At 39.0% G+C, this 21,777-nt stretch overlaps 2 protein-coding genes across 2 annotated transcripts in view; both read right to left on the bottom strand.

Annotated features, from left to right (window-relative positions):
* LOC146482667 (MAM and LDL-receptor class A domain-containing protein 2-like) overlaps positions 1–4,345 on the bottom strand; it is an 89,749-nt gene extending 85,404 nt beyond the window's left edge. Inside the window, exons 1-4 of the mRNA XM_085107089.1 lie at positions 4,239–4,345; positions 3,666–3,794; positions 2,990–3,118; positions 1,266–1,522 (exon numbers count right to left, since the gene is read on the bottom strand). Coding sequence (XP_084963215.1) covers positions 1,266–1,522; positions 2,990–3,118; positions 3,666–3,794; positions 4,239–4,263 — 540 coding nt within the window. The 5' untranslated portion in view covers positions 4,264–4,345. The remainder of the gene's footprint in view (positions 1–1,265; positions 1,523–2,989; positions 3,119–3,665; positions 3,795–4,238) is intronic.
* A 1,335-nt stretch (positions 4,346–5,680) lies between these two features.
* On the bottom strand, positions 5,681–19,753 carry LOC146482666 (MAM and LDL-receptor class A domain-containing protein 1-like). The gene is made up of 7 exons (XM_085106945.1): positions 19,631–19,753; positions 17,310–17,425; positions 15,679–15,807; positions 9,340–9,596; positions 7,992–8,115; positions 6,757–6,885; positions 5,681–5,967 (listed from the first exon to the last, which is right to left on the bottom strand). Exons 2-7 carry the CDS (start codon positions 17,392–17,394, stop codon positions 5,681–5,683), a joined length of 1,011 nt encoding a protein of 336 aa, XP_084963071.1. The 5' UTR covers positions 17,395–17,425; positions 19,631–19,753.
* Between the last annotated feature and the right edge of the window lie 2,024 nt (positions 19,754–21,777).

The raw sequence follows: 21,777 nt of genomic DNA, 5'->3' as shown, positions 1-21,777 counted from the left end.
ATGCAGTTCATTGAACATGAGAAAGCAAACAAACACCACCCCACAATTGAATTTACAGCTGAAATTTCAGAAACAGAAGCGACATTTTTGGATACAAACATTTATAGTGGCGAAAGATTCAGAAGAAATTTAGTTCTTCATGTGCGTACGCACTTCAAATCTCTGCCACCCACCAGATGTCAAAAAAGCTTCATCAAAGGCGAGGTTCTGAGACTTTTTAGAACAAACTCCTCTAAAAAAATATTTGAAGATCGAGCAAAATAATTTTTAATCTTAAATTACGCCTACAGGAGAGAGGTTATCCCGAGGACCTTGTTCGAAGGACCCTCTCAGAAGTGCAATTTGAAAACAGGAAACTGGCACTCTTTCAAAAATCAAATAAGAACAAACTGGCCGTATGTTTCTTAATAATCCCAGCAGTGCCAAAATTTAAACAAATCCTCATGAAAGCCTAGCATTTAATAGAGCAACGACTATTGCTCACAGAAACCTACAAAGACCCACCCTCATATGTTACAAAAAGGGTGGTCAATCGAAGATTAAAAAAAAAGGCTAAAACGTGGACCAGGGAGTCGTGCAAGCCTGTCACTCTTGTAAAATGTAAAACACTTCAATAACAAAATCTGCAAATCCTCTTAGTCTACTCGATTCCTCTATGCCACACATTCTACGAATATTCTTCTCCATCTGGGTTGTTAAACAATCCAAAGTTTATTCAGTTCACAGTTCTCGGTGTGTATAACAACATTTTTAGCAGATAAGTACTTAACTTCCACGACAACAATGTGAGCCTTGCACGACACCTCTGCATTCGCTGTCGCTCCCGCCATGTTGTTTGTATTATAAAAATACGCATGCTTTGTTGATCTTTGTCTTTACACACAACGTTCTACAGAAATATCGCTGACCGTAAATCGATCAGGGGAAAATGAAACGTGCGGACGCTGGCTAAACATGCTAAAATTTGACACGAAAAAGGCTTTTGCACCCTTTTTTGACTTTTCTAAATCCCAGGGAATAGGTCATGTATCGACTGGCATGGCTACAAAATCTTTTTCCCATTTCCATTTTTGACATTTTTTTCCTATTCCCAGTGACCAAATCCCAGTCCCAGTGACCTAAATCCTATTTCCCAGGGCAAAAACAGGCCAATCCCAGTTCCCATTTTACCCCTTCAGGACCCTCTTAAGATTTTCTACAAGTTAACATTCATGAAGTCAAAATTCCCTAAATGCATGACGTTACTGCCTTTTAAACGACTTTACCTGATATATCCCATAATAATTAACAGCTGTGCATCCCTGTGTCCAATTACTTGTCCTTCGGTTTCCATGGCGACTCCAGATTCTGGAGTCACTGCCATTGATTCTAGCATAGACTGAGAGAGACTCAATGTAGCTGCCATACATGGAGTAGAAGAAAGTCATCCGCTTTGGGCCTACCATCCAAGGACTGAGTAGCCTGGCTTTCTCGTTGTATTTACGAGGACTGGATGTCTCAATGTAGATATATGAGCCATTTCCTATGAAACGTTTGATATATTGCAACGTTTTAATAAAGTTCTCAATGACTCACAGTTTTAAAGCACACACTATATTTGTGCATGCTAAAACCGAATGGAAGTGCTTTAAAACTCATTCACTCTTTTTAGTGATTGTTTATCTAGATGAGTCAATACATTCTTTTTGTTTGGTTGTTTGATTTGTTTTGCTGCAGTGTGAAAATGAGCCTCAAATTGTTAAGAAAGGTGTCATCGTCGAGCAAATAGAAAAGCATGAACGTGTTTACTTTGCGAGAAAAGGAAACGAAATGATGGGATTAAATCATTAGACGTTTTGCTCCACGAGGCAATTCTTCACAAAAGTTGCAAAAGACCACAACTGCTGGACACATTCTTTAGATCACGGCACAGCATAGAGACAGCATTCATAGCTAAGGTGATGGTAGAAAGAATAATAAATAAGAGAACTCTTTACATATGTATTGAAACTAAAGCATTTACAAGTGTTGTGTTCAGTTATAAAGAGAGGCCGTTGTTATACGATCGACTTGACTAACAATTATCTTGCAGTGCAACTTATTTGGAAGACAATTAACCTCCTCTTTTAAACGCGACCCGCACAATTAAAGGAACCTTGGCCTGGCCAAGCCGCCAGTCATTTCTTTTAGTAAAGACATTGAGCTGCTGACATCGAATATTCCGTGCAGAAATGATATAACAGAATAACTCGGACAGAATCAATTTGAAAATCACTTTATAATATGGAGAGTAAAAAAGAGGTAGGAGGTTTTCTCGAAAAAGCAACTGTTGTTACCTATGGCTCACCTTATTTGGCACCGCCCCACATATTAAATACACGTGGACCACTGTCACACCAACTTTCTTTAAAAAACCGGCAGGTGTGAATAGGGTCTGAGTCGCCAAGTGTCTAGAGCTGTATGGAAATCTTGCCCGGTATTTTTGGCAAAAAAATCTATAAGATTATCTTGAAGCAGTGACTATTTGACGGAGGTGTGAGAAGCTATCCTTTTTATATTGTGGGTCCTTGTTTAAATACGACCAGAAATTATCGCAATACATTTGCATGCAAGCTTCAAGAAAACAACTGGAATCTTTAGTTCTGTTAACAATAATAAAGGTATCACATTGATGAATTAATTGATAAAGTAAGAAATACGTGGTATTGGTATCAGTCGAGAACCTGAGAAATGGGAATTCCCCACTACAGAAACTATGGGGAGTCCAGTACGAATGGCGGAGTTATGGGATCGTTTGGAAAGACGGATGGAAATTGCACCGATGAATGAGCACATTGGAATCGTTAGTTTTTATAACACGCATAAAGGTTTCCCATTGATGAATTGATCAGTAACGTTAGAAACATGTGTTACTGTTCCAGTCGACAAGATAAACATTAGCAAGACCTAGCAACACAATGCAATTAAATGGAATGCGATGCAATGTAATCAAAGCTTTACAACTTCTCACCTGAGTGATCACTTGTAGGTCCTGTACCCTGGCTTGTAGTGCTTCCTTTCCAGACTCGCCAGTCAAAATGGTCCAAGATTTTTTCGTTCTGCCAGTTGCAAAGTGTTCTACGGTCAAAGTTGCAGTCCCCTTAAATAAAAAGTACAAACCTATAAGTTAAAGAATAATTTGAGAAATAGGAATGGTTCTTCTCTCCTTGATGTAAATGTTGTGGACGTTTGAATTGCAGGAGTGGTATTTTAAATTGTACAGCGCTTTACTGCGTCTTTCAGTTACACGCGAAATCTGAATTTAAAGACTCGACCATTCCGTCAATATTGTTCACTGGCGTCAATCATTGAGACGGTTCTCTCAGGAAACTAAAGTTATTGGCTCATTGGGATCACTGAAGGTCAAGTTCGCACGCTGTGATTGACTTTGTAGTAGGGTGGGCAACTGTCCGATAAAAAATCAGACAACGACCTTTGCAAATAACCTCAGCAAGAAAAAACGAGAGGCACACCCTTTCGAATGTTTGATATAGTGTCTCAAACCATTAACATTTTGTATGATTGCCGATCAGTGTGGATTTGAGGTTGTTAAGCATTGGATACTGGATCATGTGCAAAAAATTTAGTACCTGCAATAAACTATCATGTAAAACGAGGGAAACTGCATGGGAATTTTACTTAGTTACCAGTATGATTCAAACTCGGTCCTGTTCCTTGGCTTGCATTTCCACTCTTTCTCGCGTACCAATTAAATTGGTCCCAAGGAGGTGCAACATTACGCCATCCGCAAAAGCTTTGATCGAAGGTACAGTTTGCTAGTAAAGAATAAAAAAATATATGCAGTTGAAAAAAATAGAATAAGAAAAAAAAAAGATAAGAAATCGTCTATAATGAAATAAGACTATGGATCAGAGATGCATAACCAAATTGATTATCAGCTCGTTAAAAAAAAAAAAAAACAACACGGATAGGTAATCTATTTATTAGAGTTCAAAATGATTATATACAGTCATAAGCATTTAAACGGCATTTGCAAGAAATAATAAGTAAGTAAGTAAATAAATAAATAAATAAATAAATAAATAAATAAATAAATAAATAAAGTGAAATCCATAGAAGAATTGTGCGTCCACAGACAAAGTGCAGGTCAAAGTCGCAATTTCCTTAAAAGAAACGCAAAAAGATAATAAAGAGCTCGAATCAGCAAACCTGATGGTTCAATTTTCTTTGTTTCACAAAACACAAAGCGTTTCACGTACCTTGAGGAGTCAGTTCCACGCACATCCCAGCAGTGAATGTTACATCGTCCACAGCTATATCGCCTGCAAAGCTTCTACCAACAGTTGCTGTCAATACGATCTAAAATGGCATTTGACATTATATAAATAATACTCGCCTTTAGGGGTCAGGCCAAAATCACTTTAAACCCTACTTCGCAAGTATAAAAAGCTCTGGCAATGACACTTGGAGGAGAGATAGTACGTCCATCTTGAATTTCTGGATTTCTCCAAAACTTCAGGAAAGCGCCAAAACTAAGCAAAACGTACTCAGAATCAATAAAGGGACACTAATATGTGCTAAAAGCATAGAACTTCATTTTAAATAAGGATTTTCCATTTTCTTAAAAAAGAAAAAGCCTTTAATTTCACTTGAAAAGTTGGTTGCCATGGCAAAGTCAATGAACACTAACCGATGGCATCAGCTTGTTTCCAGATAAAGTTCCAAAAAGTCCTAAAGTTTCAGGCCGTTTAATGTTTCCTCAAATGTTAAAAAGACCCCCGGTCTAGATAGGGTTAAGGTTATTTCCTATGAACGAGAGAATCTTTTCATTCAACCAAAATAATATTTACTGTTAAATCAAAAATTTGGAGAAAACAAAACTTCAAAACTGAAACTAATACAGCTCTTCACACGAAAATGGAAAATAAATGCAACGAAAGAAATCACAAAGGTGTCACTATCTCAAAATGACTTACCACCCCGAGCCTGACACTTTTTTGTTGATTGATGTGCAGCTGTTTCAGTCATGCCATGGCGTTCAATACCCGATCAATTCAATAGAACAGGCCTCGGTCGTTTGGGAGTTTAACGGCTCGTGGTATTTCATAATGTAAAAATATTGCTAAAATTACATTTTTGTTAAAAACTACATATATTTAACAGTCCATTGATATATTTGTTTTTTTTTTATTATTATTTTCTCAAATCTGCGCGAATGAATTTTTTGCTGAAGGACACCGGCGAAAGTAGGAAGTATTCTTAAACGTCCAACATTAGCAGCTACGTTGGATATCTGTTAAGTGCAATTAGTCATAGATTACTTTGTCGTCATTTCTTCGTGGTCCTTATAAGTTCCCTTTAATCAGGAACCTTGCTAAACATGACAGTAGTTTTGTAATGAACTGAAGTTTGTTCTACTCTCCCGTGGGAATTTTGTTTTCAGTTCACACAACGAAAACCATACAACTTGTGTCTTATTCAAGAAGTCCCCCAAGAACATCCCACCCAACGCGTTCTTCCTCATCAGTGATGTAATCAGAAAGTAATTTAGGGTTAGATTCCAAGGCGCGTGGTTTGGGATCCCGGATTAAAGCTTAAAGTGTTCGTTAGTATTCGGGGTGCAGCTCCTTCCCCCATCGCCAACAGAGATGTGCCACTTTTTGTAACATTTCCACAGAGAAATTCGCCATAAATATAAAACTTAGCCTACCTGAAATTCATCACCTGTGTAACCAATATAAATGCTAGCTTCTCTCCACCTGCTCCACCTGTTTCCCCGTTGCCCTTTCATTGTCCATAGCGTGACCGCTTCATTTATAGTTGTCTCTAACGTTTGAAGGGAGACATCAAGACTTCCTATATGAATTCCATACATGTGGTAATAGAAGCGAAAGCATACGGGACCACGTATGAAAGGACTCAGTAGCTTCGATGTTTCATGTTGTCTTCTCGGATACGATGCCTCGATATAGATGTATTTTCCACCTCCTGAAACAATGAAAGATTGTACAATACTGACTCTCGTTTTGATTGGTGTAACGGAGTTTGGGATTGGAGGACAGACGAAAGAATGTCAATAATTGAGTCAGTGGTATGACCGACGCACGTGATCAGATTGCAGAGTCCAGCAAGAGTGACTGGTCAACAAAGTTTTGAAAACTTTTTTGACGAGTGGCAAAAATTTCACAGGAAAGTAACTGCTAACTGTTCGATGAAAAATCAGACAACGACCTTTGCAATTGACCTCAGCAAGAAGAAACGAGAGGCACACCCTTTCGAATATTTGATATAGTGTCTCAAACCATTAACATTTTGTATGATTGCCGATCAGTGTGGATTTGAGGTTGTTTAACAAATCGACGGCAGTTTTCTATGGTCTATACTCTTATAGGACATAAAATGACGTCAAAAAATGTTCAAAACTCAAGTGGAACCACGAGCCGCAGGCGAGTGGTTTCACTGCCAAGTTTTGGACATTTTATGGCGTCATTTTATGGTCTATAAGAATATAGACCATAGAAAACTGCCGTCGATTTGTTTTTTACAATAACATGGAAAAAGGACGAGCGGAATTGCCTTTTTTTTTTCGTTGAGAAAGCGCGCGCGTTACATCTGACGTCATTTTTATTGTCTGTACTCTTATAGACAATAGCTACGAGCCAATCAGCGCGCGGGAATTTGGATAGTTATTGTAAAATAAGCATTGGATACTGGATTTAGTACCTGCGATAAACTATCATGTAAGACGAGTGAAAATGAGGCTTTTTGCTTAGTTACCAGTATGATCCGAACTCGGTCCTGTTCTATAGCTTGGAGTTCCACTCTTCCTCGCGTGCCAGTTAAATTGGTCCCAAGGAGGTGCAACATTACGCCATCCGCAAAAGCTCTGATCGAAGGTACAGTTTGCTAGTAAGGAATAAAGAAATATATGTAATTGAAGAAAATAAAACAAGAGAAAAAAAAAAAAGAAAAGATAAGAAATCGTCTATAATGAAATAAGACTATCGATCAGAGAACCTTAACCAAATTGATTATAAGCTCATAAAAAAAAACAGATAGGTAATTTATTTATTAGAGTTCAAGATGATTATATAAAGTCAGAAGCATTTAAAGGGCATTTGCAAGAAATAATAAGTAAGTAAGTACATATGTAAATAAATAAATAAATAAATAAGTAAATAAATAAATAAATAACTAAGTAAATAAATAAATAAATAAATAAATAAATAAATAAATAAATAAATAAATAAATAAACACTTAAATAAATAAATAAATAAATAAATAAGTAAATAAATAAAACATTAAATAAATAAATAACTAAATAATAGAATTGCTGCTTTTCATTGTATAGACAATGGACATTAAAGTAGGTATCTACTATACACAATCAAGATCAGTTACGGAAGCTCGTTTCTCGTCACATGTGAGGGTGTTCAAAAACATGACGGGGAAAAAAGCTATTAGATTATATAATATGCAGGCCATGGCACCCTCCATTGGGTAGAGAATTTCACTAATGGGAAATTTAAACGACGCATAATTAAGTAAAAAAACAAACAAATAATAAACAAACAAAAAAAAAAGTATACAAACTTAAACAAACAGGAGATATTTGAATGTGGATCTAAATGTAGATAAGGATCAGATATGGTGCTGATAAAACAACTAAAACAACGCATTGTTGCTCTGAGAAAAGCTGAAAATAATTTTAATAAGTTTGTTCAATAATTACGAGCCAAAAATAGCTTTAATCAAGAGCTAAAAAAGCTATAGTAAATGAAACACTAACACTTAACTTGGTAGGCTAAAAGGAATCGATAATCGTAAAAAAAATAAAAATAAAAATAAAAATAAAAAAGACTATGACAGGCATATCAATATAAACATGATAAATATGTTGAAGATTAAACGCTTTATTTCCATTGTCGATCCCGATGAAAATTTTCCTGACCGAAATATGGGGCAAAAAAATACCTATCCGTAATACCCGCTATCATCTAGAACTATTTACCTCCAAACATGTGAAGCGGCATTGTATTATTATCTGGAGGACAAGTCAAGTGGTTGCTAAAATGGATGTCGTCAACAGCAATGTCGGCGGTGTAGGACAAGCCAGCCACTCCTTCAATTATAATCTACAAAACAGAGTGAAAAAGGGACAAGAAAGAAAGAGAAGAGATAACAACAAGATCAGGAGTAGGAAATCCGTAGTATAAAAAAAAACCGCCTAAATTCGTAGATAATGTTATAAGCATACAATCAAGAGTTCAGAAATCTGTTTCCAAAGATAGAAGTCGATATCTTAATTTTACAAGGAAATAACAAGGTAATGGGGATACCATATATGAATAAAATAAATGAATGATAGGCGTGTTTTTTGAAAGTTTTTTCAGGTGTACTTGAAAAAAAGAAAATCTGAGTTCTTGCAACGGGAGTCGAACGCATTGTAGAGCATCTGCAATATTGAACTGAACCAAAAACTCTTTACAAGTCGCAACAGGTAGGGACGTTTACCGGCTTGGCATTCACAAAGCCTGGCCAAGGATTTGAAACGGGACTACCAGGAAACAAATAAAGCTAGTAGTCAAAAAGGGCACTATGTTACAAAGAGGGTGGTCAATCGAAGATAAAAAAAAAAGGCTAAAACATGCACTAGGGAGTCGTGCAGGCCTGTCACTCTTGTACAATGTAAAACACTTCAATAGCAAAATCTGCAAATCCTCTTAGTCTACTCGATTCCTCTATGCCACACGTTCTACAAAAATTCTTCTCCATCTGGGTTGTTGAACAATCCAATGGTTATTCCAGTTTACAGTTCTTGGTGTTTATAACAACTTTTTTTAGTTGAAAAGTACTTAACTTCCAAGACAACAGTGCGAGTCTTGCACGACACTTCTGCATTCGCGGTCGCTCCCGCCATGTTGTTTGTATTATAGAAATACGCATGCTTTGTAGATCTTTGTCTTTACACACAACGTCGTTCTACAGAAATATCGCTGACCGCAAATCGATCAGTGGAAAATGAAACGTGCGGACGCTGGCTCAACATGCTAAAAATCGACACGAGCAAAGCGTTTGAACACTTTTTTGACTTTTCTCAATCCCAGGGAATAGGTCATGTATCGACTGGCATGGTTACAAAATCTTTTTCCCATTCCCATTTTTGACATTTTTTCCCCATTCCCAGTGACCAAATCCCAGTCCCAGTGACCTAAATCTTATTTTCCCAGGGCAAAAACAGGCCAATCCCAGTTCTCATTTTACCCCTTCAGGACCCTCTTAACATTTTCTAAAAGTTAACATTCATGAAGTCAAAATTCCCTAAATGCATGACGTTACTGCCTTTTAAACAACTTTACCTGATATATCCCATAATAATTAACAGCTGTGCATCCCTGTGTCCAATTACTTGTCCTTCGGTTTCCATGGCGACTCCAGATTCTGGAGTCACTGCCATTGATTCTAGCATAGACTGAGAGAGACTCAATGTAGCTGCCATACATGGAGTAGAAGAAAGTCATCCGCTTTGGGCCTACCATCCAAGGACTGAGTAGCCTGGCTTTCTCGTTGTATTTACGAGGACTGGATGTCTCAATGTAGATATATGAGCCATTTCCTATGAAACGTTTAATATATTGCAACGTTTTAATAAAGTTCTCAATGACTCACAGTTTTGAGGCAAACACTATTTTTTGTGCATGCTCAAACCGAATGGAAGTGCCTTCAAACTCATTAACTCTTTTTGGTGCTTGGTTATCTAGATGAATCATGATTTGTCTTGCTGCAGTGTGAAAATGAGCCTCAAATTGTTAAGAAAGGTGTCATCGTCGACCAAGTAGAAAATGTGTGTGTTTACTTTGCGAGAAAAGGAAACGAAATGATGGGATTAAATCATTAGACGTTTTGCTCCACGAAGCAATTCTTCACAGAAATTGCAAACACCACCAGTGCTGGACACATTCTTTAGATCACGGCACAGCATAGAGACAGCATTCATAGCTTAGATGGTAGAAAGAATAAAAAATAAGAGAACCCTTTATTTATGTATTGAAATTAAAGCATTTGTCGATAAAACATACGCACAATAATCATATCAAGTTTGAGAAAACAAGTGTTGTGTTCAGTTATAAAGAGAGGCCGTTGTCATACGATTGACTTGACTAACAATTGTCTTGCAGTGGAACTTATTCGGAAGACAATTAACCTGCTCTTTTAAACGCTACCCGCACAATTAAAGGAACCTTGGCCTGGCCAAGCCGTCAGTCATTTCTTCGGAGACATTGAGCTGCTGACATCGAATATTCCGTGCAGAAACGGTATAACAGAATAACTCGGACAGAATCAATTTGAAATTCACTTTATAATATGGAGAGTAAAAAAGAGGTAAGAGGTTTTCTCGAAAAAGCAACAGTTGTTACCTGTGGCTCACCTTATTTGGCACCGCCCCACATATTAAATACACGTGGACCACTGTCACACCAACTTTCTTAAAAAAACCGGCAGGTGTGAATAGGGTCTGAGTCGCCAAGTATCTAGAGCTGTGTGGAAATTGTAACAATGGCGCCCCAATGGCCGAATAATAAACCAGATTTAACTATGAAAACGACTACACTTTATTCAGCCGTCATGACCCCGGAAAGCATGGCCCACATAAAACCCCATGATCCTTTGCACGTTTACAGAATGCGAGAACTTCCGCTAACACAACTTCCGGTAGACAATACTATCGATACATTTCATCCCTTCCTTTCTTTAGAGACAAACAGAGTAAGAGGAAAAGTCAATAAAGCACTAATCAGCGAAAAATAAATCTGTACGAAAACTGTTTTGCTCGCATTGAGTTATCTCAATAAGACGTCCAATAAAATTCAAATCCAATAACATGAAAACAAGTCTAACAGACTTCAACATAAGTCCAACGTGTCAAACAGGGTTCAGTTCTTAAGATACATAGTCCTTGTACTTCTCCAGCATTCTGACAGTCCGCCTTGGCCTTGGTGTCGCTAAACTCTCCTCTAGTGGAAGAGTATTGGGTGCTTTTTGAGAAGCGGCCTATGTGGCTTGTTGAGAAGCGACCTCTGTGGCTTCCGGGAATTCCCTGGGTGGGTTGTACAGCTTAACAAATGAGCTGTTTCACCTGTATTCGGCCCCCTCCTTTGACTTAACCGTCACCTCACTTCCTTCCTTAGTCTGCACTGTGTATGGCTCACTCTCAAAGTTTGGTTTTAGCTTGCCAGACGTCTTCGTGTTCTTCAGTAAAACCAGATCTCCTGGCACTACGGGGCTTTCAGCTGCACCCTGCTTGTTGTCAGCATGTTCCTTATGGGTGAACTTGTCCTTTCAATCCCTATCTCTGACCCCCTTGTCTAACAGGTTACCAGCACACCTCAACTCCGGAAGTTTGGTTTTCAACTCTCTGCCAAACATAAGAAACGCAGGCGTAACACCAGTGCTTGTTTGCGGTGTGGATATATATGCTAGCAGAAACATCTGCAGTTCTTCACAACAGTCTTTCCCCTCAACATGAACAACTTTCAAAGTATTAAGCAAAGTTCTGTTCTGTCTTTTGACATGTCCATTGGCCTGCGGCCACAGTGGTGGAGAAGTCAAGTGTTCGATTCCGTGATCAGAGAGAAACTTCTCAAACTCCGCACAGCAAAACTGAGGACCATTATCAGACGTGAGTGTAAATGAAAATCAGTATCTGGAAAATAGCTGTGTCAGTACATCCACCACTTTCTTAGCTGCTGTTGCGTTCATGATCGCTACCTCGTAGAACCTACTGTAATAGTCTACGACTACGAGCAAACTTTCTCCAATGGGAAGAGAGCCCATCAAGTCTATGGCTGTCTTGCCAGGGTCCAGGAGGCGGTCGTACTCTCTTCATAGGCTCAGGAACCTGGAACTCACCAACGACTTGGCAGCCATGACAAGACTTACACACCTGCTTTGCGTCTAAGTCAATCTTTGGCCACCAAACCTTTGTCCTTAAACGTGCCTTCATTTTAACGACGCCCTGATGTCCCTCGTGGGCAAGACGCAAGACTTCTCCCCGTAAAGCCTCTGGATCAACAATTCTTGTACCGCGCAAAACAAGTTTGCCTAACACACACAATTCATCCTTGATACACACATACGCTGTCATCCTACATTGAGACCAGTCCCCACTTAAAATGTACTCTCTCAGGCTAGCAATTCGACTTGTTTCCCTGTCAGCGCAACAGGTAAGCTTTCCTCAGCAACTGCCTTGACAAAAATCAAATTACTCCCTACTTGTGTCTTTAGGTTTACATTGATTGAGTCTTGAGAGAGCGCCCGTACACATAAATATTGAACCTCTCACAAGCCCATACTAGGGCAAGGGCCTCTTTCTCGGTCTGACTGTATCTGCGCTCCACTTCAGTGAGGTTTCTGGACGCATACGAGATTGCTCGCCACTCGCCGTCTTGAAATTGAGTCAGCACTGCACCTAAACCCTGTGGACCTGCATCGGCTATGATCCGTGTGTTACAATCTCCTCTGAAATATGCGAGCGTAGTGGCCTGTGCAACTAGCTGCTTCAACTTCTGGAATGACTTTTCCTGTGCTTCACCCCAGATGAAAGGCTTATTCTTCCTCAGAAGGCTCCTGAGTGGTTCTGCTTCTTGCGCGAAGTTGGGAAGAAACTTTGCAGAATATTGTACATGCTGAACAAATGATCTGACCTGAGAGGCATCTTGTGGAGGCTTTGCATTCAAGATGGCAGCAACTTTCTCTTCCCTGTGTGCAACACCTTGCTTACTCAGATCATGACCAAATAATGTAAGCTTGGGAAGACGAAACTGACATTTGTTTCCATTCAAGATTAGCCCTATCTTTTTCAATCAGGTCAGTACAGCATGCAAATTCCTGTCATGTTCCTTTATGCCACAACCATGTACAATCAAATCATCTGCCAAATTAGCCACTCCCTCACAACCATGCAAAACATCCGCCACAATTTTCTGATACTTCTCAGGTGCCGATGTTACCCCAAACAACAAACGTTTGTACCTATACAAACCACGGTGCGTGACAAACGTTGTGATCTCGCGCGATCTTTCGTCCAGTTCCACTTGGTGGAAGCCCCACTTGAGATCGAGCTTTGAGAAGACAGTTGAGCCATTCAGGTCATACAAGACTTCCTCAATTGTAGGGATAGGGTGTCTTTCCCTCTCTATTGCTGAATTCTCCGTGTGCATGTCCACGCAAATCTGAATGTCACCATCTGCCTTCGGGACAACAACCAACGGTGACACCCACTCTGTTGGGTTGTGTGACACCTCCTCGATTATGTCTTTGGCTACCAGTTCATCCAACTTTTCGTCAACCTTGGCTCTTCAACCAAATGGCAGTCTCCGTACGAGTTGTGCAACAGGTGTGGCATCGCCCTTTATGTGTAATTTCAGTTGAAAATCCTTCAGCTTTCCAACCCCCGTAAAAACCTCTCTATACTTCTCACGGACGTCTGCATGACTTCCTTCAGTGGTTAATGAACACACATCTGGACCAACCCTTAACACGCCCAACTTCTCTGCAGTGTTCTTTCCGAGTAAAGGTCTTCCCGGACCTTTGTCCACTGTGAATTCGTCCACACAACTGTTGCCACTGATTTCGCACACAATCTCAGACACAAATGTCCCAATCACCTCAATAGGATCTTTCTGTCCTTAAGCAAACAACTTTTTGCTTGATTCCTTGGACTCACCCTGGATACTCTTCTTCTTCTTCTTCTTCTTCTTCTTCAAAACTTCCCAGGTTGCTTGATCAATCACACTGCACAACGCTCCAGAATCAATAAGTACCGCTGGTAACATCACTCCTCCAACCTTCAAATCAACTTCACTACCACCTGCAGGCTGACCGACGCCAATTGTAAACGCATATAATCTTGTTGGCCAGTAGCTGAATCCTCTGATAGTTGATAGGCTGTAACCCGACTATTATTCCTTCCCTCGTCATCTCTCGTAAGAGGCTTGCGTTCCTTTGTTTTGCAACAGACTGCAACATATCCAATCTCGCTGTATGCATTACACATCCTGTTACGGGCAGGACAGTTCCGGTCACGTGCCATATGGTCAGTGTAATAAGAGCGAAAACAGCCTCTCACTTTTGCCTCCTGAGAGCCACCAGACTGTTTACCAGGCCTATTTCCTCTATTCCTACCCTGTGCTGTCCCTTTTCCTCTTCCTTTGTTGTGAGGTTTGCCAGAAACAGTATTCACCTGACCGGATGACTGATCCATAGCCTTGACCTGCATGTTCACTGCTACCTGTACACGAGCCAAATCTTGTAAATCCTTCAGAGTAACATTTACTTTCTCAAGGAACTTACGGCGAAGTCTGGGATCCCTACATCTCTCAATAAGCTGATCCCTTATTGCCCCATCAACACTTTCAAACTCGCAGGTGATCGCTTTCTGTCTCAACCGACAAACAAACTGATCCACTGACTCTCCTGACGCTTGCTCCATTTGCCGAAACTGATGCCTTTCGGATGGAACGTTCTACCGCGGTGCAAAATAGTTATTCAACAACTCCATACTCTCAGCGAAGGGCTTAATATTCGTACCGGTCAATAACGTGTAATAAAGCTCCTGTAAATTCAACCCTCCAGTATGCAACAGCAACGCAGTTTTTTGTTCATCTTTCGTAATCCCTTTTGCCACCAAATACAGATTGAACGAGCGTTTCCACAACTTCCAGCGAACTGCAAGGGTGTTCGGATCCTCCTTTGGATTGAAGGGAGGAAGGCTGGCAACATCAAGAATATGAACAAACGTCGCGGTTGGCGAAGATTGTAAACTTGAAGCTGTACTCGAATTTGTACTCGAACTGGTTCCACTATCCGTCATCTTCCTGACAAAATACTAAAACTTGCCGCACAAATGACTTCCAAAACAGCCACCACCTCACAAACGAATTGAATCCTCGTCGCCAATGTAACAATGACGCCCGTATGGCCGAATAATAAACCAGATTTAACTATGAAAAGAACTACACTTTAATCAGCCGCAATGACACCGGAAAGCATGGCCCACACAAAACCCCATGATCCTTTGCACGTTTACAGAATGCGAGAACTTCCGCTAACACAACTTCAGGTAGACAATACTATCGATACATTACAGAAATCTTGCCCGATATTTTTCGCCAAAAAATCTATAAGATTATCTTGAAGCAGTGGCTATGTGACGGAGGTGTGAGAAGCTATCCTTTTTATATTGTGGGTCCTTGTTTAAATACGACCAGAAATTATCGTAACACATTTGCACGCAAACTTCAAGGAAACAACTGGAATCTTTAGTTCTGATAACCATAATAAAGGTATCACATTGATGAATTAATTGATAAAGTAAGAAATACGTGGTATTGGTATCAGTCGAGAATCTGAGAAATAGGAATTCCCCACTACAGAAACTATGGGAAGTCCAGTACGAATGGCGGATTTATGGGATCGTTTGGAAAGACGGATGGAAATTGCACCGATGAATGAGCGCATTGGCATCTTTAGTTTAATTTGATAACACGCATAAAGGTTTCCCATTGATGACTTGATCAGTAGCGTTAGAAACATGCGTTACTGTTCCAGTCGACAAGATAAACATTAGCAAGACCTAGCAATACAATGCAACTAAATGGAATGTGATGCAATGTAATCAAAGCTTTACAACTTCTCACCTGAGTGATCACTTGTAGGTCCTGTACCCTGGCTTGTAGTGCTTCCTTTCCAGACTCGCCAGTCAAAATGGTCCAAGACTTTTTCATTCTGCCAGTTGCAAAGTGTTCTACGGTCAAAGTTGCAGTCCCCTTAAATAAAAAGTACAAACCCATAAGTTGAAGATTATTTTGAGAAATAGGAATGGTTCTTCACTCCTTGATGTAAATGTTGTAGGCGTTTGAATTGCAGGAGTAGTTTTTTAAAATGTACATCGCTTTACTACGTCTTTTAGTCACACGCGAACTCTGAAGTTCAAGACTCGACCATTCCGTTAATATTGTTCACTGGCGTCAATCACTGAGACGGTTATCCTAGGAAAGCAAGGTTATTGGCTCATTGGGATCACTGAAGGTCAAGTTCGCACGCTGTGATTGGCGAAATTCGATCCACTTTGTAGGTTTCTGAGGGTGGGCATTTTTGGTGTCAGTCGGTTGTCACCGTCTAATTGTCACTGACACGCACATCAAGTTCTGAGTCCGTATGTTTTGAAAGGTGCGGCCTTAAAGCCTTATTTGTAAGCCGCATTTATCTCGACTTAACAATTATGATTTAACGCGGAGAGTTCTCATGTCCCACGCCTAAACTGCAATTGACTTTGATACATTTCTGATTAGACTTCCTTGGCCCGTTAACGATATAACTGAGCTTTGTGCTTAGGCTTCAAGTTTAGAGACCACAGAATATCGCCTGAGAATGAGGCTGAAACACGCCGGCCAAAAGTGTTATTGTTCGGTGAAGCAACAAGAGATAGTTGAGATAAAAGAATAACTGTTAGCCCAGATCGAGAAATTGTAGATGAATGTATGTATTAACGGCTGAGAAGTGAACAAAAATTTCCACGAGCATATGTGAATTGAGTAGCCTAATGTCAATTATAATATATTTGCACCAAAAATATTATTAACCTAGCTCACCGGAAACCAAATCTAAGCCGTTTATCAAGGTGTAAAGTAATGGCAGCTGGGTTAAACAAAAACAAGTATCAAATGACACATTTTGCAATTTGAACGAAACAAGAAAGGGGTTCGGCGCCGGTGTGATTTTCAGCGTAGAAAAGAAAAAAAAAATGAGAAAACTCTTTTAACCATGACCTCTTCATTTAACAAATTCACTTATTTACCATCGCAGTCGAAAATTAGCATCGCCGGCTTGCTTTTCAAACAAAAAATAATTAAATACACTCGATTTATTTATTTATTTTTTTTTGGCAAAAAAAAAAAAATTCATCCTTTCGTTGAATCTGGTTATCTTATCGTGGTAAAAGTCAGAAATGAAATGGAATTTACGATATTATATTTCTTGGATAATGAAGAACAATTGTAAATTTGAAATAATAAAATTGCTTTTTTTTACTAACACAGGTAATTGCGGGGACTTTCCGCTGGAGAAGTGGAATCATGAAATTGAAAACCACGCCAGTAAGTGCCAGCGCATATTTTGCGATAATAAACACTATTTATTATTAAGAAAGTGCGAAAGGAAATATCTACAACACAAGCTATTTTAAACATTTTCCCCTTGGGTGTGAAAATGAATTAGTCATAACTCACCGTTAAACAGGCGAATGCTCGTTAACTGAGAAAAAACTTACCGGTAAGGACTTGCGATGACGAAGTTCTTATTTCCAATAGTTCATACGTTAGGAAGAATAGTAATGCTTGCCAGTGAAATATCATCACGTTTCCTGTGTGTTGGATGACGCGCGGCCTGAAAAGTCAATGCTGGTTTAAGACAATCATTGAAAACAAACTATTTTTGGTTTTGACGAGAGCACTTGAAGCACTTTTTAGTATCTTCAAGAGTGGTTCAAAATTATACCCAGACAAGAAGGATGTCCGCGTGTTTCTTAAGGCAAAACAAGGGAGGATCGCTACACCACCAGTATGAAGGATACAGGCTATTTTCAATTAATAATTACTGTATATGAAAGAACCACTAACCCTATACACCCCAAATAATAATATTTTTTGAGTAAATGTTTGAAAGAAAATTCGCCCTCAGTGGGATTTAAACCCACGTCCCCCCGCGTACTAGTCGGGTGTGATAACCACTACACCACCAGGACAACCACGCTGGCAACGCAGCGATTAACGTGGTTTCAGGGATGTGGGCCTCCCGGGGAATTATTCTTTCAAGGTGACAGGGTAGTGGAAACCTATAACTCCATTTGCAACCAATCTAAGGATATATATTTGTTATGACTTATTTCTGCATTTTATAAATAGATCAATTTATTCAGAAGTAGTTTTAGTTTTGTACAGACTAAGCAAAAACGTTTGGAGACGGTAAGCTGTTATTCCTACTTGTTATTCCTACACAAGGAAGATTCAGGAGCTCGGTTAAGGTGAAATGACTAGTAACTAAACCTTCCATTGCTTTTATGTTAGTAATCTTTACTACTGACACTGAGTATTAAAGTGCGAACTACACAACGGCTCACTAACAATTGTACAAAGACAAACTGATATCAACGCTTTGATTTGCCGATCATTTTAAAGGGGCTTATCAACCAAATATAGCCTTTGAAAGATAAAAAATATCTAAGCTGGGTTCTTTTCCTGCAGAAAACGTGTAAAGGGCAAAATGCGACAACATATTTCATCAGTATTTCATTCGGGTAGCGTGGATAAAATATGCGATATAAACAAGCGAGAAATTATGAATGCTAGCAAGGGCGCACACTTTGTTGACTCAATTCTGTGCCCTCTGCTAAAGAGCAAACGGATGCGATGGGCATTATGGTTAAATTCTGTTGTTTTGTTTTCTCCTTGTAAGATGTGTTTCCACTGTTGCGTAAATTTTACGTGCGTACAGACGTAAATTTAGTTGGCGTTAGGTACGTAAACAAAATAAGAAGCGACATATGAACGGCTTGAGTAAACTTAAAAAGTTGAACGACGCTCAACTTTTTACGTTTACGCATGCGGCTCACACATCGCTTCTTACTTTATTTACGGACGTAAAGCCAGCTAAATTTACACACGTAAAATTTACGCGACAGTGCAAATTCACCTCAGATCAAACCAATAGAGTTAAGTCTAACGCTAGTTCAGTCTTGACAACGCAGTCCTGACAACACATTGAGGAAATTTTGTTTCACGTAAACTGAATCTTTCTCCACTCTCGTATAAACGAGTCATTAGTCGTGGCAACTTTTTTCATGACTGCGCAACATCTGTTTCTGATTCTTTTTGTTTTACGCGAGAAGGAAACTTGGTCTTTTGGATAAACAAACTTTTCCTCATTTTTCGGGTAAGTCAGCCCCAAAAAAGTTGAGAATTTTGGTAGTCGATTCACACCATGTAGTTTATAAGTTAGAGACCTTATAATAGATGACCGTCTTTGAATTATTTAAAATTATTGCTGTTTTAGTAAAGCTATACACAATGGAACAAAGCTTAGCTAACTAGAATCGTGCCAATTCCAAATAACATTGTTTTTTTTTTGTATTAAAGGAGAATTAACAAATAATATTTTGAGGCCTTAAATTGGGTTTTCATTTTATCCGTCTCAACTTCTTTTATTCGTGTTAAACTGTGCGTAATATAATCCTGCATTATGCTAAAATCTAGAGTTGAGGAAAATTTGACAGTAATAAACATTTGGAAATTCATAAAAGAATTTCTGATCCTTCTCTTTTAATCGTCATCAGGACTTTCCATACATTGTGTATTTACTACAATCCGTGAACCAACACACCAGAACAGCGGATATAAATACCATATAAACAACATCATGTTAGTATTATTTCGGCAATATGTTCTATATATTTGCATGCCGAAGTTAATTTCCAGTAGACCAGCATTGCTTGTAGGTTCTAGTACTAACGCAGGTGAATAGGTGAACGATAACTGATAGGAAATCGCCGAAGAAAACCATTTTCAAGATTGGTTTCTTTAAGTAAAAGCTTACCTTAGGGTAGGTAGATCAACAGTGGTGGTTCTTTATCGACTCAGAACAGCGTTTTCAAAATTCAGTTGAAAAGAAGCTGACAAAAATTTACGGCCAACTCCAGCTGCGAATGTGTGCTGCGAGTTAAAAGTTGGCCATATAAATATGCAACAACGACATAACAGTTGTCTGAGTATGTTTAGTTTTAAGAGCCATCTGTCAATAACTTACGCGACAATTTCTGGGATTAATCGTTTTTGAAGTATTGTCTCATACCTTTCTTATTAATTTCTCAATGCAAAAATTATGCAGGACTAGATACCAACTGTTTCTTTAATAGACTCCGCTATTAAGCAGACTTTCTGGCAGTCGTATTTCGATGTACTCTGCTAAATCTTGCGGTGGTTTGAAATCAGATTAATCAGAATCTAAACAAGCTAAGCCAGAGAATGTGAAGTCCGGCTTCAAAAACAAAATTAGAGACAGACTCCAAACCATTATTCATAAACAGGTGCACCTGTTTAATTTGTAACTAATGCTAATTATCGCTTTTCGTTAGAACTTTCGCCTACCGCTTTCAGTCAAACATGTAAGTAAGTAAGTAAGGGTAATAACAGGTTTGTAATTAATATAAGCGGCGTATGTATGCCGACAAACCCAGTAGCGAATGAATATTCTATGTATATATATGCAAGCTGGTGAAAACGTTTTTATTTCGTATGACCTTCCTTTTTATGAATTGACTATTAAAATATTAATGCTTAGACAATTAACAACTTCCTCAAAATAAACTTTTACCCTTTTTTTCACGTAAACAATCGATGTTGATAATGTTTCCTGGTCTGATATCTTTCAATTCACCTCATGATCTTTTATCATTTAATAGAGATCGTTCTTAATCTTGATGATAAAACAAAACCCCAAGTTATTCTGTTGCCTAAGAAAAGACAGAATAGCTTCAACTTCCGCTTCAGATCTTTCCCCCGAGTTGACACCCTCAGGCATTAATAGTCAAGTGCGTGGGTTCTAACTGAGAGATCAGCATCACAACCGTAAATTTGTCTAAAAATTACATTGTTTTGTCATAATTTGTTATGAGATATAAGTTCACAATAGCAAGCTTTCCTGTTTCTGCCGGGCCATTCGTCAGAAAGGTTGCCATTCTTAACTTTTACATCCAGTTACTTACACTTTTTGTTATGAACTGACAACTTTGTGAATTGACTAAAATATTTCTTATAGTGATTACCACCAAATTAAACCTCCCACAAGATCACGTGGTACCCTCTTGCGCGTAAACAACTCATGTTGATAAGTTTCCTCGTCTGATACCTTTTAGTTCATCAACTTTTTTTATTACTATTATTTAATGGTCTTCGTTTGTAATATCGAACAAAAACAAAAACCAAAGTTATCCTGCTGCCTACGAAAAGACAGCAAACTGGTGGCCGAGCGTCTCTGAGTGTCTTCCGCTCCAGGTGTTTCAAGGAAGTATTTACATTTTGGCTCGAGCTGAAATTGCCAAATTAAGTTCAGTCAAATGTGTGGGTTTGTATGTTTTATGTTGGTCACAACAATAAATTTGTCTCAAAATTACTTGCATTGTTTTGTAATAAGATATATTAGTTTACAGTTACACTAGTTTTTCTGTTTCTGGCAATTTATCAAAAGTGTTCCCACTCTTAATTTTCACGTTTGAACGTTACATTATTGGGCTTTTGTGTGACAACCTGAACAACTGGTAAAGTGCAGGAAATTTACTTCAAGCAAGTTGTCCACTGTCGGGCGTTTATCACTGAATCTTTACAAGCAGCGCTCAGCACTCGTAAGACTTCTTCCCTCACTAGACTTTATGATGTCCTCAGGAAAACTTTGATTAAGGAAGCCACACAAAACGTAAAGTCAAATGATTAGTTCTGAGCTCAGAGCTCGCGCCGAAATCAAAGCCAAATCGTTGTGCGGGTTAAGAGCCGTTGTCTGAGAAAACCGGGCAGGCGTCGCGGATGGCGGTCGATCGATTTCCTTCATTTTTTAGCTGTTTTCTAGTTTCGGTCAGTGATGTTGAAAGGCAATATTTTTTATATTCAAACACCTTACAGTTTCCGAGATCCGACCACCCCCCAAAAAATCGGCCGTTACGGACGAGAAATCCGGTAAAATTCAAATGC

The sequence above is a fragment of the Pavona decussata genome, unplaced genomic scaffold (assembly GCF_977016875.1).
Source record: "Pavona decussata unplaced genomic scaffold, jaPavDecu1.1 SCAFFOLD_45, whole genome shotgun sequence".
Taxonomy (NCBI): Eukaryota; Metazoa; Cnidaria; class Anthozoa; order Scleractinia; family Agariciidae; genus Pavona; species Pavona decussata.
Note: the sequence above shows the minus strand (reverse complement) of the source record. Positions and strands in the feature narration are given on the sequence as shown.

Excerpts from the sequence above, each read along its gene's own strand:
- LOC146482666 (XM_085106945.1), bottom strand. The coding sequence starts at position 17,394 with ATGATATTTCACTGGCAAGCATTACTATTCTTCCTAACGTATGAACTA. Across the intron at positions 9,597-15,678 it reads ACCTACAAGTGATCACTCAG|GAAATGGCTCATATATCTAC; the intron begins GTGAGAAGTTGT and ends AACGTTTCATAG. Across the intron at positions 5,968-6,756 it reads ACCGAGTTCGGATCATACTG|GAGGTGGAAAATACATCTAT; the intron begins GTAACTAAGCAA and ends TCATTGTTTCAG.